Source organism: Microcaecilia unicolor, chromosome 6 (assembly GCF_901765095.1).
Source record: "Microcaecilia unicolor chromosome 6, aMicUni1.1, whole genome shotgun sequence".
NCBI classification, from domain to species: domain Eukaryota; kingdom Metazoa; phylum Chordata; class Amphibia; order Gymnophiona; family Siphonopidae; genus Microcaecilia; species Microcaecilia unicolor.
In genome coordinates this window covers 98,002,669-98,028,592 of record NC_044036.1, presented here as the reverse complement: position 1 = coordinate 98,028,592, position 25,924 = coordinate 98,002,669, and the positions used below count along the sequence as shown (strand labels likewise).

At 43.9% G+C, this 25,924-nt stretch overlaps 1 protein-coding gene across 2 annotated transcripts in view; it reads right to left on the bottom strand.

Moving 5' to 3' along the window:
• Positions 1-25,924, bottom strand: part of LOC115473253 (ADAMTS-like protein 2) — a 105,027-nt gene that overhangs the window by 68,010 nt on the left and 11,093 nt on the right. For both annotated transcript variants that reach the window (XM_030208051.1, XM_030208050.1), the window contains 2 exons: positions 8,590-8,732; positions 1,303-1,378 (listed from right to left, as the gene is read on the bottom strand). In XM_030208051.1, the coding sequence (XP_030063911.1) occupies positions 1,303-1,378; positions 8,590-8,732 (219 nt within the window). The remainder of the gene's footprint in view (positions 1-1,302; positions 1,379-8,589; positions 8,733-25,924) is intronic.

The following is a 25,924-nucleotide window of genomic DNA, read 5'->3' as shown; positions in this document are numbered from 1 at the left end:
GTGAGAGAGGGGGGTTATAGTATGTGGGAGAGGGATGGCGGCATTACTGTGGCGGCGGAGGGGGGGGGGAGGTTTTGGCACTGTATAAGTCATCACAAGGACAAAATATAAGAAAACCAATGGACTGCATTAGGGGCTTAAAGCCCATTTAGTTATGCTTAAGCAAACGTGAGATCTGTATGAAAAAAAATAATTATTTTTATTATTTTGACTTCTGAAAAACATTTGTCTCTGAAACATGCTCAAAACAGAATAATCCATTTGTACAAAAGAGATGAGGTGAAGATGTGATTAGATGTGCCTCAATGAGAGTTTAATTTTACTTCCAATCTTTATAACACCAGGCTTCCCAAGGCAGATTACAACAACAGTTAAGATGAACCCATTAGCAAACAGGATATCTTCACTGAAATTTAGCTATATATTACTGTATTGTATAGAACAGTGTAGAAAAAGGAGCACAAAATACAGCCTTTATTAGTGCTGTTTCCACCAGTTACAATAATTTTTAAGCAGTTTTAGTGATATTCAACTTTTTCATGATACTCATATCTACATATGGAAAGCTTTCAAATAAATTAAAAAGCTGTTGCGTAAAAAAAAACAACTTTTGTTCTTCACCTTTTCAGGCACTGGGCTGAAAATGGGGGCAGGATGGGAGAAGGGGGAGGGAGAAGAGAGAAAAGAGATGCTGGACCGGAGGGGGGGGCGCCAACTGATAGTTTGCAGGGGAGCGCCAGAGACCCTAGTACTGGCCCTGATGTCTTTGGCCAGACTGAAAAGTCCAAGCAACACAACTGTGCACCCTGTTCTTACTTAAGGAGAGAAAACAACTGTCAAGTATAAAGCAATCCACCCAGCCACCACTGAGGTCCAATGTAGTGAGAACCTTAGGACTCACCTCCACCTACCCTCCTTTCCTCCTTCCTGTACACATTAATTGATTTGATTTGCTTACTTTATTTTTGTCTATTAGATTGTAAGCTCTTTGAGCAGGGACTGTCTTTCTTCTATGTTTGTGCAGCGCTGCGTACGCCTTGTAGCGCTATAGAAATGCTAAATAGTAGTAGTAGAGTGCATCCAGAAAGAGGGATTCTCCACATTTCTGCTGCAAGACTGAATATTTGCTAATACACAAAATGACCTGTGAAGCTAAGCATATAAGAGAAATCCTGAGCACAGATGCCAGCTCTAGGAGTGCTCAATCACCCCCATATTGAGCAAAGTCTGTCAATATGTCCAGGGAGAGGTAATTTTGCCTTAAGTTTAGTGCCCCCAATTGTTTTGAAAAGTTGGTTTTACCTGCTTGTGGCACAGCTGGTAACGCTTGGCTTGGCCCACACACACACTGTTGTCTGTCCCCTGAGCAACAAAAAGCCTGAAAAGTAGAAAAATATGAAATATGAATGGAAGAACACAAAACGAATCTGAATTTTCTATAATAATCTGCATTAAAATCCTGGTTATTTAAAAAGGCCTTTTTAGTATATTTTAACCCTAGCATTTGTCATTTTGTTTTCTGGTTTGTTTTAACAATCTTCATCTCGGGTAAATTATTATTATGCTTTATATCATCTCCTTCCTAAGGAGTTTTGGATTACTATTTTGATTATTACATGTTTGTCTTGTTTTATTATTATTGTAATCTGCATGGATATTCTTGTGATATAACAAATTTTATAAATAAAAATAATTTTCTGTTTCTGCTCTGGAGGGATGGCAGCTGAACTCCGGGCCTAACTTGGGCACATCAGCATGTCCCTTGATGCACTGCACAAATGATGTAGCCACTTAGGGATTAATTTTATAACAGGTTGCTTAGGTATGGATGACAAGAGGGCACCTATTTCCAACCTATTACATAAAGACACACAGACTTCTATAAAATACTGGAACAGAACCTCCAGAAATCACAGCAGCAGGTGGAATTGTGTAAATCACAATTCCACCTGTGTACCACCCCGAACATGCCTACAACAGCACGGTGCAATAGTTTTATGTGGAACAATTTTACTAATTGGAGTGGAGGAGTAGCCTAGTGGTTAGCACACCGGTCTTGCAATCCAGAGGTGGCTGGTTCAAATCCCACTGCTGCTCCTTGTGATCTTGGGCAAGTCACTTAACCCTCCATTGCCTCAGGTACAAACTTAGATTGTGAGCCCTCCTGGGACAGAGAACTATCCAGAGTACCTGAATTTAACTCACCTTGAACTACTACTGAAAAAGGTGTGAGCAAAATCTAAATAAATAATTGCTTCATTTTGGGAGCAATTCTACATAGGGCCTATTTTATACAGGAACTTAAAAGCCTAGGTTCTACCCTAAACTTTTTTCTGCTATCCAGGCTGATATAGAATGGTGGTGGAAGGGTCAATCACTTACTTCATTTGATAGAATCTCAATAATCAAAATGAATGTCTTGCCTAGACTACTTTATCTTTTTCAAGTCCTGCTAGTATGGATACCACAGCAGGTTATATCACCCCTCCAAGCTAGTCTTGAAATTTATTTGGTGTGACAGAAAGTCTAGGTTAGCTAGAGCAGTTCTATTTAGGGACTCCAAAATTGGGGAGCTGGGTGTTTCTGAATTATGGAATTATTACCAAGCAGTGCAGCCATTGAATGGTTCCAAAATCACAATTCTAAATTATGGATGCATACAGAGGACACTCAGGTAGGTCGGGTCCGTCTGAGTTTTATGATTTGGTTCCCTCAGTAAGCACCAGATCTTACCAGAAGGGGTGTCTCTGACTATTTTTCTGGAATTTTCTGGTCTTTTCTTTTGGGTCTGCTTATTTCTGCTTGTGTTTCTGTGAGTTTCCACTGATAGTGGCAAGACAGGACTTTCTGGCTGACCACAAACTGACAAGACCATTGGCATGACATCCCAACTGTTTGTTACAAATATAATTTACTGAGCAGAGGTGTGGCAAGGACCCTAAGGGCCCTATCACAGGTTTCCTATGTACTTGCAGGATTGCTGATTGGGTGGTATATGAGGTGGTCCTTTGTGATGGGAAGGGTACATAAGTAACTGCTCATCTAAAGAGACTCTGAAATAGCCCAGCTGGAAAGAGAAGCTTCATATCCTTGCCACTGCCTATTTCCCAAGGGGGGGTGTACCCCCCCCTTAAGAACTAGTTCTTTACAGCTAAGAATCTTTCACACATTCTCTCTCTTCTTTCTCGCAGCTCTGTGACCTTTGTATGACAGTGAGGAATAAACTTTCCTTCCTCCTTTTTCTCTTTTCAGCTATTCCAGAGCCACCAAAATCACTCTGCCATGATGAGTCTCTACTCTTCTCAGCAGACGGCCCAACATCGGCCAAGGAGGAAAGACATACAGGACTCCCTCTACCAGCCACGGTTGAAGTAGGGCATCCAGACCTAACGAATCCTGCTCCCTGCAACGACTGAAGAACTGTGGAACCTTGGCATTGTCCTTCGTGGCCATCAGGTCCATGCAAGGAAGGCCTCAACGCCGCACCACTAGTTGGAACGCCGCAGCAGACAGCTCCCACTTGCCGGGATCCAAAACATGACGACTGAGAAAGTTGGCTTCTACGTTGAGGACCCCAGCAATGTGGGTGGCTGAGAGGTAAGACAGGTGCCGCTCCGCCCAGACCATCAAGAGGCCAGATTCCCTGGCCAGACAGCTGCTGTGGGTCTCCCTCTGCCTGTTGATATAAACTACAGTCGTCACATTGTCGGAGAAGACTCGGACCGCTGTCCCCTTCAGTAACGAGAGAAATTACTTCAGAGCTAGCCGCACCGCTCAAAGCTCCAGAAAATTGATGGTCCAGTGGGACTCCTACGGTAACCACATATTCTGAGCTACATTGCCCCTGAAATGGGCCCCCCAGCATGACAGGCTGGCATTCGTTGTCACTACCGCCCACTGCAGAATTGGAAAGGACATTCCCCGAGACAGAGACTGAGGGCAGAGCCACCATCTCATGCTCCGTCTGGCCTCCAACGTCCAAGGCAGTCTCACTTGGTAAGCCTCTGACACCGGAGACCAGCGGGAGAGCAGAGACCTCTGAAGCAGATGCATGTGAGCTCGCGCCCTAGGGACTACCTCCATGGCCGCTGTCATGGACTCTAGAAGCTGGACATAGTCCCAAACCCATGGCCTGGCGGCCAACAGAAGGGAACATACCTGCCTCACCAGCTTCACCTGCCGTGGGTCGGTCAGAAAGACCCAAGCCCGCTGGGTACATCGAATAGAACACCTAAGTATTCTAGGCACTGAGAGGGGATCAGGCAGCTCTTCCCAAAATTGATCACCCATCCCAAGAACTGAAGCAGCCTGACAACCGTGGAAGTCGCTTCCAAGCTGTCCTGGTAGGACGATGCGCGAATTAGCCAGTCATCCAGGTAAGGGTGCACTCGAACACCCTGCTTCCGGAGGAAGGCTACCACCACTACCATCACTTTGGAGAAGGTCTGTGGGGCCGTTGCAAGGCCAAATGGAAGCGCCCGAACCTGGAAATGCTGACCCAGTACTGCGAAATGAAGGAACTGCTGATGGAGGCCCCAAATTGGAATATGAAGGTACGCTTCTTTGAGATCGAGAGAGGTGAGAAACTCACCTTCCCGCACAGAGGCAATGACGGACCTGAGGGTTTCCATCCAAAAGTGCGTAACCCGCAGGCACTTGTTGACACTCTTGAGGTTCAGAATGGGCCGAACCATGCCTCCTTTCTTGGGGACCATGAAATATATGGAGTACCTCCTCTGTCCACGCTTGTCGAGTGGCACGGGCACAATGGCCTGAAGAGACAGTAACGCCTTAACAGTGGACTTGACTTGTGCCTCTTGGACAGAACCTCGACACGGAGACTGTAAGAAGAAAGGAGCAACCGTGCAGCAGAATTCTAACTGGTAACCGTCGCGCAGGACATCCAGCACCCACTGATCTGAGGTGATGGAGGCCCATGCGTCCTGGAACGCCTGAAGACGTCCCCCTATCGAACTGAACGCGTGGACCAATGTACCATCATTGCGACTGTCGGGCAGGAGGACCTGTCCGACCTGACTTGCCGGTCTCCTTCCTGTCCCCCCCAAAAGGACGACTGACGGGGCTGAAACTTAGGCCGTTGTCCAAAGGCCGGGTGACCTGATCTGTATTTCTTACTGTCCTGAAACCGAGGACGAGAGAACCCGGAGTGCCGACCAGACAACCTAGGCTGGTCCTCAGGCAGCCGCTGGGGTCTAGACTCTCCAAGCTCTTTCACCAGATTACTCGCCAAACAGTAACTTTCCCCGAAAGGGCAGCTTGACCAACTGGGCTTTGGACGCCGCATCCGCAGACCACGCCCGGAGCCACAACTGTTGCCTTGCGGAGACCACCAACGACATACGCTTGGCCGAAGCCCTAAGCATGTCGTACACGGCGTCCGCTAGATAAGAGAGACCTGCCTCCATCCTAGCCGCCTGCAAGCCACTCCTGGCCCCCGACCTTTGATGCCATTGCAGACAGGCATGGGCCACAAAGGAACTGCAAATCACAGCCTGCAAGCCCAAGGCAGCCACCTCAAAGGCCTATTTCAGGGCCTGCTCCAATTTCCTATCCTGAAGGTCCTTTAAGGCCATCCCGCCTTTCACAGGCTAGGTCGTCTTCTTGGTGACCGCTGTCACCAAAGAATCCACCTTAGGAAAGCCCAACTTCTCCCTTTCTTCTAGAACCAAAAGGGTAGAGATGGGCCATGGCTCTCCCCACTCACAGACCCGCCTTAGGGGTATTTCACTCTGCAGAGATTAAATCCTGAATATGTGGATGCATCGGGAACGCCTTAGAGGGACCCCTATGCCCCCCCCCCCCCCGCATGGGACCAGACTGCTGTGAACCTGAAGAATCCCCCCCAGGTTCAGATATGGAAAGAGACGATAAGGACTCCGAAATCAATGCACCCAATTCATCTTTTTGAAAAAGCCGGAGCACCCGAGGGTCATCCCCGTCTCCCAAGGGGATCTCCCCCTCCTCTAAAGGTTCCAGGACCAAAGGGCCCCCCAATGAAGCGGACTCTGCGTCTGACCCTGGAGAAATAGGTGAACAACCCTCCAAAGGGTCATCCAAAAGGATGGGATGAAGTCTCTTGGGAGGAGGAGGGGCTGAGTCCGACTCTGCACCCCCAGAGTAGGCAGAGCACTGTCCCCCTGCTTCAATAAAAATGCCTGGTGCATTAACAAGACAAATTCAGGGGAAAAAGGCATACCCTGATCAGGTAAGCCCCCTGCTGTGACTGCCCCTTTCTCTGCCACTGCCAACTGACCACGGAGGACAAAATGGCCGAAGTTCCTGCCTCCGCCAGAGAGGAGTCACCAACAGATCCCCCCCCGGGGACCCAGAGCGCTGATCCAGGTCCATTATCCCCAGAGAAAGGCCACCAGGATCTCCTCCTCCACTTGGGGACACCAGTCTGCACACCGTGCAGCGGCCTGAGGAGGAGCATCTATCCCCACAGGAGGAGCAGCGCATCACCACCTCAGCGGGGACCGACATGCCGCCAAGCCAAAAAACACCCGGTCAAAGGCCCAACTCGCAAGAGCGCACTGCAAGCCCGCTAACTTGCTCCCGCTAGCAGATCCCCAACTCACTACCTGGATCCTGAAACAGGGTGTGCAGCCCCCGAACTCTCCAACCTTCCCAGCCAGAACCGACACCGCCGGACTGGAGCCGTTCTGATACGGCCAGAAGAAACGTGGCGCTCTCTCTTTTTTTTGTGGTTGCTGCACAGACACTACCACAAGAGAGGCTCAGGAAGGAAATAAAGGGAAGAAAGCCTCCAGGCGGGAGCAAGACAGGCACCCAGCACCACCAGGTATGTCTAAATTTCCTCAGGTGTGACTCAACTGGGAACCAGTCACCAACCGGACCAGGAGAAACCAACTGGAACACAGAGAGAAACAAAGTATGTCCATCCACCTGCTGGAGATAGAAGATACTGAGGAACTGGGCGGCTAGCACGTGGCTAGGTAGAAGTGCTCAGTTCTGGATTTTCTATCTCCACCTGCTGGTCAATGGACACAACTACCCACTTGTCCTGGAATAGTGGGATAGAAAGTAATGGAAGTTTGGGGTTTTTTCAGTGCATGCTACTGCCAACAAGCAAGCACATAAACCAAAACCTTCCTGGCCCAAAATCCACCCCTAGCACACCTTCCTTCTAAACTTCCTGACTCCTAACACCACTCCTGCATCGTTTTCTATCCATGGACACCTCCCCCCACCCCCCAGTCAATCCCCTCCTAAATGAGGTGGTGGAGACTAAAACAGTAACAGATTTTAAGAGAGTATATATACTATAGGAACAAAAGATCCTCTGCTACAAAAAATGAAGAGAAAGCAGAAGCACAGCTTCACAGCAAGTGTTTAAGGAGTCTTTTTGCTAAGCTCCGTTCAGTGCTAATATGCGCTTAACGCAGCAAAAACAGCCTAATGCGGAATGCGCTAAAGGGTTTCATGTTAGTTTTGGCTTGTACGCATGTGAAGTGCACTGTAATTATTTTTTGGTAATTTTTTTTTGTTTTGAACGGATGTGTGAGGTGTGGGGAGTGGGCATTTCTGTGCTAATCAGTTAGCGCATGTACACTACTACATGCTAACTGGTTGGCGCATGGTTAACACGGGAGCCCTTACCGCCTCCTAAATACGTACATTTTTTTAATGGCCACGTGCTAATGCTAACATTAGTACACAGCCATGTATTGAAAAAATAGAAAATAAACTCTTTTTCACAACTGCAGTAAAAATGGCCTTAGCACATGGGAAAAACCTATGTAAGGGCATGCTAAGGCGATTTCTTACTGCGGCTTAGTAAAAGGACTCCAAAGTGTTTCAAATGCCACAACTCAAGTGTTGGAGCTGCCAGAATGAATCTGAAAACATGAAGTGTTACAGGGCATAGCAGAAATACAATGAATCACGTAGCTGTGTCTGTCTAGCAGACTGAATCTTCTACCAGAATAAAGACGCACTATGTTGATATATGCGCATTTTCAAGTGGATTTAAAGTTTTTACTAGGGTGGATGCCAGTCCTGTGGTGGCCCTTGCTGGCTAACAAAATAATGCCAAGGATGCCCTCAGAGGAAGCATCACTTGAGTCCTCAGAGTGGTAAAGATATCCCAAGATGTCTGGGCACACTTTCAAGAGAAAGAGGAAGCAGCACAGACCACTGAGAGAGAAAGCAAGAAGTTAAAAGATTAACTGTGTGAATAGAGTTCTGGTGAGTGCTAGCCCAGTGGCACCTTCATATATTTAGATTCATAAGCAGAGCAAGCTCTTAAAACTGTAGACACTGCCTCAGAAATGAAATATAATCAGATCACCAGAGGGAATCTTACTGAATTTAAGTACCACTTCCATTACTTAAACATGATATATATTTGATAATTTTAGTACAAAAATATTCCAAAATGGTGGAAGTTATCATGAGACAACTCCAGTAAAGTACACTATGATGCCTTGTCTGCAGAAGTCTAGTAAACAACCCTTCCCATAGTCACAGCTCAGCTGTATCAGGACTCCTGGTCAGTGGTTTCAAAGTTTCACACAGAATTAAGCTTTAGTGCTGGATCTGACCCACCTTTGGCGCAGACAGTGCCTTTCACGGGACATCACACCTCCCCCACACGTCCGAGAACAGGTGGACCAGGAGCTCCACTCACCCCACCATCTGGTGACCTCTTCATCCCAGTGCACAGCTGCTCTTGACACCTCCCGACTGTCCTGACAATACCAAAGAACAGTCAGTGAAGGAACCTCCAGCCATGCATACATATGTCCCTCTTCATACATATACACAAAGATACACAACCGGATTCAAAAGTTGTGGACCTAAGAAAGTCTCGGAAGCATTTATCTGGCGTTAGAAAGTTTCACCATCCCTTACTATTTGATTACTATGCACTGTGCTGAGATCATCATGCTCTCTTCCACTGTTTCTTGTCTGGTCCACAGTCATCCACAGTAGCTAAGGCATTGTGAATTGTTATTTCATTTATTAGGATTTACCACCCTTCTGAAGAAACTCACCTAAGGCAGTGAACAATAGAGGCCAACCAAAAGTAGGCTTTTCAGTTTCAGATGAAACAACCTGTGGCCAAAATCCTCAATCTGCAGCCAAAACCAAACCCAAAACTGGCCAGCCCCCCCCAGACCACCCTCCCCCTCCCCCCACTACCAAACAGAGCCTCTCCCTCCCATCACTACCGCCACCAAAGCCTCTCTTCCCCCCTCACAGATCTACCCATTAGCCCCCTCCCCCTCGGGCCTTCTTTATACCCTGGTGATCTAGTGGCCTAACTAGGGCAGAAGCAATCCCCAGTTGCTCCTGCCGCCTCTGCTGTCAAAATGGCTACCAAGATCATCAGAGGCAGTCTCGTTCACTTGTCTATTAGATTGTAAGCTCTTTGAGCAGGGACTGTCTCTCTTTGTTAAGTTGTGCAGCGCTGCGTAGCCCTGGTAGCGCTCTAGAAATGTTAAGTAGTAGTAGAAACAAATATCGCTGAATTGGAATTTTGGGCCACTTTCAGCACCAAAGCCAAAATTCAGTCGGCCTCTAGTGAACAGCAAGTATAGCCAAGTGGCCGGCCATTCCTATTCGGCCTGAAGGCCGGCCACGCGGACTGTCGGCATCTGTGAGGAGGGGCTTCCTTCCGGTGCAGTCCTTCATCTCACCGATGGTGCAGGATTGGCCGCCTCTTGCTCTGCTCCACCCCACTCAAGCAGCCTACCAACCCAGGATCACTCTCCCCAGCTGACTGAGGTTATGGTCGATGAGGGGACTATTTAAGAACCGTGGTTCCCTTCATATCTTGCTTCGGCTGCTATCATTGTAGAGGGCTGGTGCTTGTGATTGAGCATTCTGCAGTCTACTTTCCTGTTTGACTTGACTCTCGGATTGAACCTGACCATTCTCTGCTTTGCCGCCTGCCCTGACTCTCGGATTGAACCTGACCGTTCTCTGCTTTGCTGCCTGCCTGACTCTCGGATTGATCCTGACTACTCCCCGCCTTGCTACCTGCCCCAACTCTCGGATTGGACCTATCGTTCTCTGCTTGGCCGCCAGACCCCGTTGGTATCCAGAAGTCCTAGTGGCCACCTCCACCTGGGGCTCAACTCCTGGGGAACGGTGGTCACTCCCAGGAGAAGCTGGGGTTGTTCGGCTGCCCAACCGAGTGCGGCGCTACTCTTCTTTCTACCGTGCTCAGGCAGGGCACAAGGGCTCACTACCATCGTTCTAACAGTTGCTTCTTCCATTAAAGGCTTGGGAGAAGAGTCAGGCTTCACCTGCTTCCTGAAGCAGTCTTGCGTTAAGCAAAGCCTTTCTGGGAGTGTTGCAGAGAATAGGGACTTCTTAGGAGAAGGCTTGTTGGTGGGTGTCATGTTGTGTGATGTCTTTTAGAGAGGGTGTAGTAAGGAATATTCCTTAAGAGGACCTTAGTGACTTTGGGTGTGTGTAGAAGGAGATCCTGTTCTTCATGTATTCTGAAAGTGGGGTCGAACCAAGAACAACCCTTCAGCCAGAGTGATGAGCACACAATATCGTTATTAGGCACAAGTCGACTTTTCTAGCGAGTGGCTTCTTTTCAGTACTTCAATCTCTCTGAGCACTTCAGATCTGTTAGGAACATTTTATTGTTGCACCATCATATCTATTTTTTACTCTCCAACCCCTTATAACTAGTATATTGCAGCTACAGTATGCTTGTGACCCCTGAAGCAGGCAGTGTTTTGCCCGCTGAAACATGAACCCGTGTTGGGTCTTTGTTTTACTTATGGTGCCTTTTGCTGTGTATTCCTTGCTCATGGGGTATTTCTCCTGTTTGGATTTGCCCTTCAAGTATTCTGTCCATTTCCTTTAAGGGCCTTGAAGATCAGAGACAGAGTTTTAAACTTAGCCCTGTATTGGCTTTGGATATATTAGTCTTCTCAGCCATTGTGTCTTTTATGGCACTCAGTGCTACAATTCACTTTCAGGTTTTTGGCAGCTACACGGAATGATTTGCCAGTTGAGGTCCAAAACGTTATGCGATTGGTGTTTACTAAAATGCCTTAAGGCCTTTTTGTTCAACAGGCATTCAGTCTATTGGCGAAGTGTCCTCCTGTATGTAGATATGAATTGCACTTTGTGAAGGTTTTAAAAATTCCATAGTCCTTTTTACTATTTCTGCAAGTCAATAAGTTGGATAGAAATATTTTAAATAAAATAAATTTTGGAAAAATACAAGGCACATCTGACTTCTCTACATAATTATCTCATCACTTACAACCCACCTGTGCAGTAACAGAGAATTCTTCACAGCTATCCATTTCTCTCTTTCTACCCATCCTTCAGTAGGGTTATCTAGACTTGGGCTCATAAATATGACCCGTCTGACTCAGTCTTGAACCTGAGATGTAGTTGGAGGATTCCTTGTTCATCATCTGCCACAGAACAACTCACAGGACACTTCCAGTACAGTCCATTGTTGCTATTCGCTGGACTTAGGTTCCTAGAAAACCTTGTGAATACTGAAAACACGAATATGGAACCATTGATCCTATGGTGGGGGAGGGGAAGGGTTAGGTTCCTGTGCGACCCACTGATCCTATGGGGAAAAAGAGGGTTAGGTTCCTGTGCGACCCTGTTCACTGTACACTTTTGCTATCTAACACCATAAACTCATCCATTTTGTGTACCCTTCTTGTAAAGAACAGCTTACTTAGGGCCCTGTTTACTAAGCTGCGCTATAGGCGTGTCAACGTTTTTAGCACGCTCTAAAAATTAGTGAGCTAATGCTAAAGACACCCATAGGTGTGGGTGTCTCTAGTGTTAGCGCATGCTAAAAACGCTAGTGCACCTTAGTAAACAGGGCCCACATTGTATTGTTTATTTTTTAAATGTATTTTATACACTTTTTTTTTTGTTATTGTAAAAGTACAGTATATACAGTCTTTTGATTTAACAACACTCATTCACAGCTCTATGAGTATCTCCATCCTCATGGGAACACGCTTTCATTTGCACTACAATGTGCATGGCTATAAATTTTTTTAAAAATTCCCGTCAATAGCAAAAATGGGTTACACTTCATTTTGCGTGAATAAATGAATCCATGAATATCGAACGTGCGGATAGTGAGAACGCACCGTATACCACAACCTGAACAAATAGATTGACCTCAACTTAAGGGGCTACAGCAAGAATCGCCTAACTACTATCAAAGTATTTAGGACAAGGCTTCCCAATCGTGGATTCCCATGACTAAAGTGTTGTGGTAGTCATGTTAGTCCACTTTTAAAGGTAATAAATTGAAATAAAACAAAACAGAAAAGAAAATAAGATGATACCTTCTTCAGATCAGAAAAAGGTATTTTGTCTTCGAAAGCTAATCAAAAACATGTATTAAGTTAGTTCAGTTAAAAAAAAATAGGTATCATCTATTTTTTTCTATTTTGTTTTTCTTCTATTTATCTGAATATACTTAATGAATATGCATGAGATCAACTTGCATACCTTGAATGCTCAGTGCATTAAATCTGAATTTGTGCACATTCATTCAGGATATTCTGAAAACCCCTCTAGGACTGCTTTAGGATACCAGCATTATTATTATGGCTGTACCAAACAGCACATTTTACTATTCATGGTGAAAATAAAAAGAGCAGATCAATGATAGGTACACACAAACCTTATTCGTTGAAAAGCAGTGCATTGCCCGGCACAGGCCATGTTTTGCCCAAAATGGCTGCATCAGGGGCTATACTGTGGCTTGACTCGCAAAAAGAAAACCAACAAAACGGTATATAGGCTTTTCCACAGCAAAAAGTGTCAGAAGACAAGTGTCAACGGCACCAGTGTAAAAAAAAAAAAAAAAACCCAGCACAAATGCTATTATGATGACAAAATCAGTAGTCTGTCTCCTAGTATTGAGGTGCGCACTTGCATGCTGTTCTTGCTGGTATTTTTACACAGGTGCCACTGACACTCATCTTCTGACACTTTGTGCTGAGGAAAAGCCTACCTACCATTTTGATGGTTTTCTTTTTTCTTTTCTACTGTGGGAAACAGCACATGCCAACTTCAGAACTACCACCGGGCTCCCGCCCTACCCTGGCGGTAGGGCCAATTTGGCACGCGGTTGCCCTACCACACTTTTGTAAAAAGGGCCCCTTAAACAGTTTTTCCTGAGGCTAGTTCTATTCTGACCCCTGCTATAACAACCTCTATTACTCCTAGTATTAAGGCTGGTGAAGTCTGAAGTCTTACATTATGGAAAGTTTTTGCTGCTAATTCCTCTAAGAACTTTCCTTTATATTTATATTATAGTGAAAATGCTCCTCTCCGCACCTGTTTTCAATTGCTCTCCCCTCCCCTTCCTATGTTTTCCTACTTGGGGTTGGAGATCTCAGTTCCTTTTTGATTTGCATGATTGTTTTTCATATTATGGTGTACTTTACATACAAGGTGACCTGTCGGCACATGCCAACTGCCAATTAACGCCAGAAACACCACACGCGGTAGGAAATTAAAAAATAAATTGGACCCAGCATTATGGGCGCATGCCAAATCTGAAATTACCGCCGGGGGACGCACTAACCTGGCGGCAGTCTCATTTTGGCACACGCGTCACATGCATTGAGCCTACTGCGCCTTTGTAAAAGGGCCCCTGAATGTGTCTCAGTATAGTTTTTACTGGGTTGGGCATGTTAACACTGGGAGTGCAGGACCGGAGGTGGGGAGCACTGTAAAAAAAAATGCCTTTCCTGTCTCCCTATTATACATATCAACTGTGAGGACAGCTACTTTGTCAAGACACTCTCTTTCGCAGCTTGGAGGGAGGGTTCCCACCTTTCACAGGCCAACCTGAACAAGCCAATTCATTTTGCTTGTTCCTCGATGCATACAAGGAGTTGTAGTACTCATTTCCGTAAGAAATTTAAGGACTGCATCGCCCTGGGTACAAAAGGGAAAAGGATCAGAGCAGCTTATTTAGGCTAACCTAGGTAAAGGGAGGCATTCAGTAGAGATCCTGCCTTTCCTTTCCTGCAAGGCATGCCAAGGTCTCCCACAGCTGTACACAGATCAAGCCAGCTTTGAAGCTGGAAAGGTGAATACCCACTGGCCACACAGACTGGCCTTATTCCTCCAGTGGTATATTTCTGACTCCTGTGATCTCAGGATTGGACTCACCAAAGCATTGCTCCATCTGGAAGCAGTAAACCACATCCATGAAAAACAGTAGCATGTGCAGAGCTCATTAGGGGCTTTCCTGCTGAAGCACATCACAGATTAAAGCCAGGCACACAGCCCTAGCCACCGGGGAAACTGAGTGCAATCAAGAACTCTCCAAGCATGCAAAGAAGCCACCTGCAGCCCCCAGGCCACTGGGGGATCCACAGGCACCTCCAGTTTTCTGCTCACATCCCAAATCATCTGTTACCTGTTTTCTTCATCTACAGTTGCAGCAGTGCACCCAGCAGATGAATGCGCTGGGCTGCGAGTTTTGTCACACACTAGTCAGTTAGGTTTAAACCACCTTTATCAAAATCCAAGGTTCACCAGAAACCACAAGGGTTCAGATACATAATGAGACATGAAAGGAAGGAAAGCCAGAGGGAAGGATGGCTTTTCCCCAGACCTGGAGTGTGAGAGGCGCCTTTAATAAGAAACAGCAAAGAGGAATGTCAGATTAAATTTAAAAAAAGATGTGCAAAGGAGCAGAAAAACACTGAGGGGATGATATTCAAATAACTTCATTTATTTAACTTTGGAATTAAATGCATACATTTGTTTTGCTTTTTTTTCAAAATTTGGGCCCAGGCAGTCTGATCTCAGCCCAAAAGTTATATATTTGGGAGGAAGCAGGTCAGAGGGCAAAGCCAAAAGTTATACACATGGCATATATTCAGTACTAGTCAAGAACAGAAAGTAGCACGATCAACAAGACACTTCCAAAAAGCCAAGGAGACAAATAATTAAAAGTACTTCTTTAATAAAGGAAAAGACCGACTCGGCACCATGTTTCGGCAAACAGTGCCTGCCTCAGGAGTCTGTATGTTATCAATGCCGGTAAACAGAACTACAGAAAGAACAAGCCAAATCAAGCCTTTAAAAAGACTGATGATTGGTAAGTGTACCAGACATATGGGTAAAAGAAGAATAAAACTGTGAGGAAAATCGAATATAGTAAGTGCCCGACAGGAAAATCGCTGACACAGAAATAGTTTTATTCTTCCTTTACCCACGTGCCTGGTACACTTACCAATCATAAGAATTGTGTCAGAAAGCCAACTGAAATGCTGGTGCCACTGCAGAGGTTGTAAGGCAGGGAAGGGAAACCATAGAACACCTTGGGGGGGGGGGGGGAGGATGGTAAAATGCTGAACACAGCCACGTTAGGTCAACTATGCAGCCCCCTATATTTTACCACCCTAGGTGGATGCTTAGTCTATCTAGTGGTCAGACCAGCCCTGCATTTACCTCTCCAGCAGCCTCACATATAGCGTGCATCCCTATACAGCAGGGGTTCTCAACCCAGTCCTCGGAACAGAAAAAGCCAGTCTGGTTTTCAAGATATCCACAATAAATATGCATGAGATATCCATAATAACAATGCATGAGATAAATTTGCATGCACTGCCTCCGTACAAGTCTCCCTCATATGTATTCAGTGTAGATATACTGAAAAACTGATTGGCTTGGTGCATCCCAAGGACTGTGTTGAGAACCCCTGATATACAGAGTCAGACATCACCCATTTATGCATGTTTCAACACAGCTTCCACAAAGCTGCTTCTGCTTTCTACTATGGATTCAGTGCACCAATATGAATCACTGCTAATGATATTTCTTAGTTCTTGATATATCCTCTGTATTTGACACTATTATTCACCACATTTTGTTGCGGTGTCTAGAGTCCTTTGGATTTTCAGGCACAGTATTACCTTCACACCTTATTTTTCTAACCAGCAGATCTGTTTGATCAACTCCCTTCAGCCCTGACACCGCTAAAGGCTGGAATACCTCAGGGCTCTGTTCAATCTTTATTTGATTCTTATCCGTCAAGTATTTCATGAGCTAAATGTCCAATATCATATATACACTGATGACATTCAGTTTTTCTTATCTTTTTATTCCCTGGGCATTGAGAAACACATCATCTACAGACAGTGATGAACTGGATGTCAACCAACAGGTTAATTCTGAATCTTGCAATGACTGAGCTCATAGTAGTTTGTCACTCCCCTGCTCTGGATCATCTTTCCCAATCTGAGTTTCAATGATACCCATATTTCCGTTTCTCAAGACGTGTGTAGTTTGGAAGTGATTTTAGACTGTGCTCTAACAAAGAAGGCATAAAATCAAGACTGTTGTCAAGTCAGGTTTTTTTTCTAAGCTTCACCTGCTGAGTAGACAAACCCATGATATCCTCTACAACTGATTACTGCAACTCACTATATTAAGACTACTGCAGCAGAGTTTGAGAGCTCTGTAGCTGGTTCAAAATGGGGCTGCTTTTTAACAACAAGATCATCATTCATAACTATGCTGAATACTTAGCTTTGGTTGCCTGTTTTCTTTCAACTTACCATTGAAGTGTTAATGCTTATTCATAAGGCATTATGTAATGATGCACTTACAATTTGTCCACCATCTTTAACATTTATAGATCTAGCAGAGCCTTACGTTCAGTAGGCACTAACTCCTGGATTCTATAAATGGTGCTCAAATTTGAGTGCAATCCTGAGATAAGTTTGTAAATAAGTTAACGAGTCATTATCAATTGATGTTATCCAACACTAATTTGGATTTGAAGGTGGATCTGGCTGCATGCAATTCTATAACGATCCACACCCAAATCCTTTTCCATACAACCCAAAAGGGGGCATGACCACAGGAAGGGCATGGGCAAGTCAAGGGCGTTCCACTGAATTATGCGCAGCGTTATAGAATTTGAGGAATGCGTGCCCAAGCAATGTGCCAGGACTTTCACCATGTTTCAGCTGGTTTAAGTCCTCATGCTCAAAGTTGAGTATGTGAATCCCTACTATGAACTATTCTATTAAAAAATGCTTGTCCCGGAGCGCCCTTTATAGAAGAGCAGTGATGTTTTCCCGGCCCCTATTTTTCTGTGCAATTTACTTGAATCTGGCCCTAAATGTCCGACATATCCTGTTGTCCCCTAAAATCCATTTTGTAGAGACACATTCCTGTGTCAAATGGAATAAACTTCCAATTACTTTGAGGCTGCAACCAGATACAGTAATATTTAAGAAGCAATTGAAAATTCATTTGTCTGAGCAAGTTTTGGGTCTTATCCTATAGGCTTGATTGATGACTTTTACTGTAGGCATTTAGCTGGAGAGTTAAGTACAACGGAGTAGAGGAGTGGCCTAGTAGTTAGAGCACCAGTCTTACAATCCAGAGCTGGCAGGTTCAAATCCCACTGCTGCTCCTTGTCATCTTGGTACTGTAAGCATTTAGTTGGAGAGTTAAGTACAATGGAGTGGAGGAATAGTTAGAGCACCAGTCTTGCAAACCAGAGGTGGCTGGTTCAAATCCCACTGCTGCTCCTTGTGATCTTGGGCAAGTCACAAACTTAGATTGTGAGCCCTCCTGGGACAGAGAAATATCCAGAGTACCTCAATGTAACTCACCTTGAGCTTCTACTGAAAAAGGTGTGAGCAAAATATAAATAAATGAGAGCAATGACTCCGAATGGGTTAGTTCTGCATAAGTGAACAAAGTGGGAAATGACCACGGACTCCAGAAACAAGGGAAACAAACTCAATACTTCGAGAAGATTTATTGATAATGGGCTTGACAAAGGACCTGTGTTTCGGCCTATGGCCTGCTTCAGGAGTGTTTTGAATAAACAAATGAACAGAATCTTTAATGTCTTGTCTTTCAACCTTGTGACGCTAAAAGGTTAAACTTTAAAAAGACCTTTATGGTGGTATTGCTAATGGTAGGTAAAGTCTGCATTGTCTGACTATCAAACTTACATAAAGTATAACAATAATGAACCTCACTCCTAAGCTAGGGTATGTGGAGTATGATCTCAGTCTCTCAAAGTTACCGCGAACGCTTCATCATTGTAGCAGTGCACTATCTCCTTTTTATCTTCAGGAGTTCACCTAAGTTTATAGTCCTCTTAACTTTTTTCATCAGTTTATTTCCTGCTGTAGTGAATCCATTAACAAATTCGCCAGGGCTAATGGCTGTATCAGAGATGGTATCTTTTCATGAAGGTTTTCACTGTTGCTACCACCATCTTCCTACTGTTTTTATGACTATCACATGTTTTTTCTCCTGAAACAAAATTCAATATTTATGCCCAAAGAGGAACTACTTAATTACCCTTCTTGGTTCTATATAGAAACTCATAAACATAAAGATGTGCCTTTACATTACCTTCCATGATCTCAATATACTAAGTTAAATAAGAATGTTTTGTTTATAACTCTTAATACTGTATTCAATGAACTTGACACTGTTGTTAAAAAGCCATTAAGGCGAGAAGGAAGCAAGATGGCTGCCGAGTAGGTTGCAAGAGAAGGACGCTCCCATTATTATTTTGCCTTAGTACTAATTCCTGCAAAAATGCCGAAAAGGAAAGGCAAGTTGAAGGGACCTCCCCTCCCGAAACCTACTCCTTCCTTACCTGGGCAAACGTCCATCTCTTCCTTTTTGATTTCTACCCCGAAACAGGACGAATCCGCTGCTGGGGCAGGGAAGATTTTTCTTATAAGCCATCTTCCAATGGCATTTATAATTTTTGCTTCCTCCCGTCATATTGTGGACTATAATCCAATATAAAGATATTATCTTTAGTGGACAATGTTTACTTTGTCTATTAGAAATATTTTTTGTGGAATATTGGTATGGATATGTTGGTATATCTGTTCAAAGTTTACTCTTTGTAAAAATTAAAATTCAATAAAGAAAAAATTATAAAAAAGCCATTAAGACATTCCATATTTACCCCAATATGGAACAATCCTACCTTTAAAATCAACAAAACTTGTATAAACTGGCCTCTATGGAAAAAAGCCGACATATGGTCATTAAATGATATTATGAAAGACAAAACCCGGGTTCCTTTCTCACAGCCATGCTTGAAATTTGGTATTCCTAATACCCACCACTATAAATAGATACAGCTTAAGCACTGCGTAACTGCTACTACCAGGGCTTTTTTTGAGAGGGTACTTGGGGGTACTGAGTACCGGCACCTTTTCCATTGTCTTCTAAAATTGACCCATGGACCCCAAGTTTTAATGAAAGAGCTCAGGCTCTACACACCAATTCTGCCTTGTCATAGATTCTGTGACTAGTTGCAGGGGGCCTGGCTATTGTGGGATTGGTCCCTCAGTGATTACCCCACCCCTGAAGGGTGGCCTGGCATTTGAGTACCGGCACCTTTTTTGCTAGAAAAAACGCACTGGCTACTACTGACATTACTAAACTTTCTACTGATCCTCCTAGTTATTGGCAAATTGGTAGAACTTTAATGTTCTAAAGGAGCTGCCTCCAAATGGTACAAAATATTTCAACAAGCAAAATTCAAAGCACCTACTAATATTATGGAATCCTGGGAACATGATTTAAATCTTCAACTCGACGAACAACTATGGAATAAATTTTGGTTTAGAACTACACATATTACTAGATCTGCATCTACATCGCAATCCATGTTTTACTTGGCACATAGAGCTCTCTGGACTCAAAGTAAAATTGCCAAACTAAAAACATCAGTTCCCAAAAACAACACGGAAAAATGCTGATCATTTAATAAAGATAAAGGAACTCTTAAACATATTTACTCCTTTACTTTTATACAAGAATATTGGAGATCAATATGGAACACAATCTACATTGAAGATACCAGTGTCCTTCTCATATAAAATAGCCATATTAGGATCATTAGCTATATATTGCCCACTGGATATATCAATCACAACTTTTGAATATACTTCTCCAAACAGCATTAAGAATACTTTTCTTCTGCTGGAAAGACTTATCCAAGGCAACCTACTTAACGTGGTGGAATTCAGTATGTATACTTGCCAAATATGAATATACAACGGCTGAGAAGTATAATTCAATTACCAAATACAGGAAAATATGGTCTCCCCTTCAAGATCAAATATGTAGTACTCTTGTGTAGATATGTTCTCTTAACCATCTGTTCTCATGATATGTCTACCTAACTATGTTACAAATCTGTAACCATAATAATTGATATCTTTATCATGTATCAGATATGTATATTGTTTGATGCTCAGTTTAATTTTCATATTTGTATACTGGCTAAAGTTTTAGCCATTTGTGTTTTGTTTCATTGATAAAATTAAATAAAAAAATATATATATATATTCCTACTGCATAATATAATGTGGAGGGGCATAATCGAACGGGTGCGCCCATCTATAAGGGCGCCCATCTCTAGGGACGGCCCCGTAAAGAAGCATCCCCGACCGTATTATCAAAACAAGATGGGCGGCCATCTTTCGTTTTGATAATACGGTTGGGGTCGGCCAAATCTCAACATTTGGGTGGACCTTAGAGATGGCCGGCATTGGTTTTCGCCGATAATGGAAACCGAGGCTGGCCATCTCAAAACCGTCCAAATCCAAGCCATTTGGTCATGGGAGGAGCCACCATTTGTAGTGCACTGGTCCCCCTCACATGCCAGGACACCAACCGGGCACCTTAGGGGGCACTGCAGTGGACTTAATTAATTGCTCCCAGGTACATAGCTCCCTTCCCTTGGGTGCTGAACCCCCCAAATCCCCCCAAAACCCACTCCTCACAACTATAAACCACTACCATAGCCCTAAGGGGTGAAGGGGGGGCACCTACATGTGGGTACAGTGGGTTTCGGAGGGCTCACATTTACCACCACAAGTGTAACAGGTAGGGGGGGGTGGGCCTGGGTCTGCCTGCCTGAAGTGCACTGCACCCACTAAAACTGCTCCAGTGACCTGCATACTGCTGTCATGGAGCTGGGTATGACATTTGAGTCTGGCATAGAGGCTGGCAAAAAAAAAAATTTTTAGGGTGGGAGGGGGTTGGTGACCACTGGAGGAGTACGGGGATGTCATCCTCGATTCCCTCCGGTGGTCATCTGGTCAATTCGGACACCTTTTTGAGACTTGGTCCTGAAAACAAATGGACCGAGTAAATTTGGCCAAATGCTCGTCAGGGCCACCCTTCTTTTTTCCATTATCGGCCAAGGACAGCCATCTCTTAACGACCACACCCCCATCCCGCCTTCGGTACACTGCCGACACGCCCCCTTGAACTTTGGCCAGCGCTGCAACGGAAAGCAGTTGAGGGTAGCCAAAATCTGCTTTCGATTATACCGATTTGGCCGCCATTAGGAGAAGGGCGCCCATCTCCCGATTTGTGTCGGAAAATGGGTGCCCTTCTCCTTCGAAAATAAGCAAGATAGTCACTTTATTCCGCTTTAGCTAGATGTGGCTCAAGGCAGACCTGAAAAGAATAAAATTGGGCCAGAATCCCAATAACAATTTCACCAAATAAATCAACTAGCTAAATCAATGTTTTAAAAGTAGCCTAATTACTTAACAAATAGTGATCGAATAGATTATTATTTCACATTCAGGAAACTTGCAAAATCCTCTTGGTCATTCTGATCCTACGTAGTACCTTGTTCCATAAGTCAGGGTCACTACCTATGATAGATCTCTTCCTTGTAGAAGATTTCTGACATACATCAACAGTCGCTCAAAAGAGCATGGTTCGGGATAAGGTATCTTTCAAAGATAATCACCAAAACAGGGAAGATAGGGTATCCTGATAGGTTGCAAAAGAGACCGTAGTAGATCAGGTGTCCTTAAATAAAAATAAAAATCAGAGAAAAGATTGCAAATTAATACTGTCAAGTACTAAGCATCATGTAAATAGGAACAACAAACATACTTTGAAATGTCTATATGTGAATGCCAGGAGCCTAGAAAATAAGATGGGAGAGTTAAAATATATTGCACTAAATGAAAAATTATATCTAATAGAGACCTGGTGGAAGGAGGATAACCAGTGGGACACTGTCATACCAGGGTACAAATTATATCGTAGTGATAGGGTGGATCGAATTGGTGGAGGGGTAACATTGTATATTAACGAGAGCCTTGAATCAAATAGATTGAAAATTCTGCAGGAAACAAAACACTTCTTGGAATCACTGTGGATTGAAATTCCACGTGTAAAGGGGAAAATGATAGTGATAGGAGTGTACTACCGTCCGCCTGGCCGGGATGAACAGACGGATGCAGAAATGTTAAAAGGAAATTAGGGAAGCGAACAAACTGGGCAACACAATAATAATGGGTGATAAAATGAGAACAGTGAAAAAAAAAACAAAAAAAAACCAAACTTAGATGAGCGACTGTGAAGGTCAAAAATTTACATCAGGCGTGGATGCTGTTCAAAAACACCATCCTGGAAGCTCAGGCCAAATATATTCCACATATTAAAAAAGGACAGAAGACCAAACAGCCGGCGTGGTTAAAAAGTGAGGTGAAAGAATTTTTAGAGCTAAAAGAAAATCCTTCAGAAAATGGAAGGAACCAACTGAAAATAAAGCGCTGATAAGGAAGGCTAAGAGGGACTTAAAAAAAATAAAATTGCGTTGGAGGCAAAAACACATAATAAAATTTCTTTTTAGGTATATTAAAAGCAGGAAGCCGGCAAAAGAATCGGTTGGACTGCTAGATGACCGAGGAGTAAAAGGGGAAATCAGGAAAGAAAGCCGTAGCAGAAAGATTAAATTAATTCTTTGCTTCAGTCTTCACCGAGGAAGATTTGGCTGGGATACCGGTGCCGGAAATGGTATTCGAAGCAGACGAGTCGGAGAAACTTAATGAATTCTCTGTAAACCTGGAGGATGTAATGGGGCAGTTCTACAAACTGAAGAGTAGCAAATCTCCTGGACCGGATGGAATTCATCCCAGAGTACTGATAGAACTGAAAAATGAGCTTGCGGAGCTATTGTTAATAATATGTAATTTATCCTTCAAAATAGAATGTGATACTGGAAGACTGGAGGGTGTCCAATGTAATGCCGATTTTTAAAAAAGGTTCCAGAGGAGATCCAGGAAATTAGAGAGCGGTGAGTCTGACGTCGGTGCCGGGCAAAATGGTAGAGACTATTATTAAGAACAAAATTACAGAGCATATTCAAAAGCAAGGATTAATGAGACAAAGCTAACATGGATTTAGTGAAGGGAAATCTTGCCTCACCAATCTACTACATTTCTTTCAAGGGGTGAACAAACATGTGGATAAAGGTGAGCCGGTTGATATTGTGTATCTGGATTTTCAGAAGGCGTTTGACAAAGTACCTCATGAAAGACTCCAGAGGAAATTGGAGAGTCATGGGATAGGAGGTAGTGTTCTATTGTGGATTAAAAACTGGTTAAAAGATAGAAAACAGAGAGTAGGGTTAAATGGTCAGTATTCTCAATAGAGAAGGGTAGTTAGTGGGGTTCCCCAGGAGTCTGTGTTGGGACCACTGCTTTTTAACATATTTGTAAATGACCTAGAGATGGGAGTAACTAGTGAGGTAATTAAATTTGCTGATGACACAAAGTTATTCAAAGTCGATAAATCACAGGAGGATTGTGAAAAATTACAAGAGGACCTTATGAGACTGGGAGACTAGGCGTCTAAATGGCAGATGACGTTTAATGTGAGCAAGTGCAAAGTGATGCATGTGGGAAAGAGGAACCCGAATTATAGCTACGTCATGCAAGGTTCCACATTAGGAGTCACGGACCAAGAAAAGGATCTAGGTGTCGTCGATGATGATACGTTGAAACCTTCTGCTCAGTGTGCTGCTGCGGCTAAGAAAGCAATAGAATGTTAGGTATTATTAGGAAAGGAATGGAAAACAAAAATGAGGATGTTACAATGCCTTTGTATCGCTCCATGGTGCGACCGCACCTCACATATTGTGTTCAATTCTGGTCGCCGCATCTCAAAAAAAAGATATAGTGGAATTAGAAAAGGTGCAGAGAAGGGCAACAAAAATTATAAAGGGGATGGGACGACTTCCCTATGAGGAAAGGCTAAAGCTGCTAGGGCTCTTCAGCTTGGAGAAAAGGCAGCTGAGGGGAGATATGATAGAGGTCTATGAAATAATGAGTGGAGTTGAACGGGTAGACGTGAAGCATCTGTTTAAGCTTTCCAAAAATACTAGGACTAGGGGGAATGCGATGAAGCTACAATGTAGTAAATTTAAAACAAAATCGGAGAAAATGTTTCTTCACTCAACGTGTAATTAAACTCTGAAATTCGTTGCCAGAGAATGTGGTAAAGGAGGTTTGGATGGCTTCCTAAAGGAAAAAGTCCATAGACCATTATTAAATGGACTTGGGGAAATCCACTATTTCTGGGATAAGCAGTATAAAATGTTTTGTACTTTTTGAGGATCTTGCCAGGTATTTGTGACCTGGATTGGCCACTGTTGGAAACAGGATGCTGGGCTTGATGGACCTTTGGTCTTTCTCAGTATGGCAATACTTATGTACTTATGTATAATAGGACTATCATGAAACAGGATCAAAAATATACACATTTAACAGCACCGAAATTCAAAGAACAGAGATATAATATGATGTAAGCATAATAGCGATGGAGTATCTAATAAGCACACAATTAGATCATTCAAATAACATTGCCATGATACTAATTTTTTTTTTTTTTACAATACAGCTTACTATATAGCTGAGGGGCCAAATGCAGATATATACATGGGGACAAGATGCGTGGTACAGTCAGATGAGATAAATAAATGGGTGGATAAACTAAAGTTAAGTTCTTTGTATAGTTAATCAAGGTATAAGGAACTGGTCTAAGTTACAGTGGGCATAGCAAGCTAGTCCAGGTGCAAAGTAGTATGTAATCAGTCACCCTATGTATTAAAGGCTTGGGAGAGGAGCCAGGTTTTCACCTGCTTCCTGAAGTTGAGGTAGTCTCAAGTTATACACAGCCCCTCTGGGAGTAAATTCCAGAATGTGAAGGCTACTCCTAAGAAGGCTCGCTGGTATCGCACCGTACAATTTCCTTTGATAAGGGGACAGATAGTAATGCTCCTTAAGAGGATCTTAGAGGTCTCAAAGGTGTGTAAAGAGCTAACGTATTCTTTAAGTACTCTGGCCCATTTTGTCTGAGGGCCTTCAAAATCCAAACGGAGTTTTAAATTTAGCCGTTTACAGAATTTGGGGGCCATTTAGAGAATCTAGACCTCAGCATGTATGTGCACACATACACGTGTATTTACATACATGCTTAATTGGTACATAAATGTCGGCGTCCATTGTACAGAACCAGTGGCGTAGCTACGTGGGGCCTGGGCCCCCATAGATTTCCTTCTGAATCCCCCTAACGACGACCCTCTCGACCCCCCCCCCCGCGAACCCTCCCCCGCCGCGCCTACCTTCGGTTTTGCTGGCGGGGGACCCCAATCCCCGCCAGTCAACGCCCTCTTCGTCCTGCAGGCAAAAAAGTTTTCGTTCTGTTGCATGCTGACGTCCTGCACATTGTACGTGCAGGACATCAGACTCAGAGAACAGAACGAAGCATAGGGAATAGGTGGGCACCTTTTTACATTTGGCCAGTATGTATCCTCCTTTTTCTTTCCTTTCATAGTTGCACAGTGGTGTCCCCTTGCTGAGATTTGATATAGACATTAAGAAACAGCATCACCATGTGAAGGCACCTAGCAAGACTTGGTGGGGGGGGGGGGGGGAGTATTTCCTCCGCACAGAGATACGTAACATAGTAACATAGTAGATGACGGCAGAAAAAGACCTGCACGGTCTATCCAGTCTGCCCAACAAGATAAACACATATGTGTATACCTTACCTTGATTTGTACCTGCCTTTTTCAGGGCACAGACCGTAT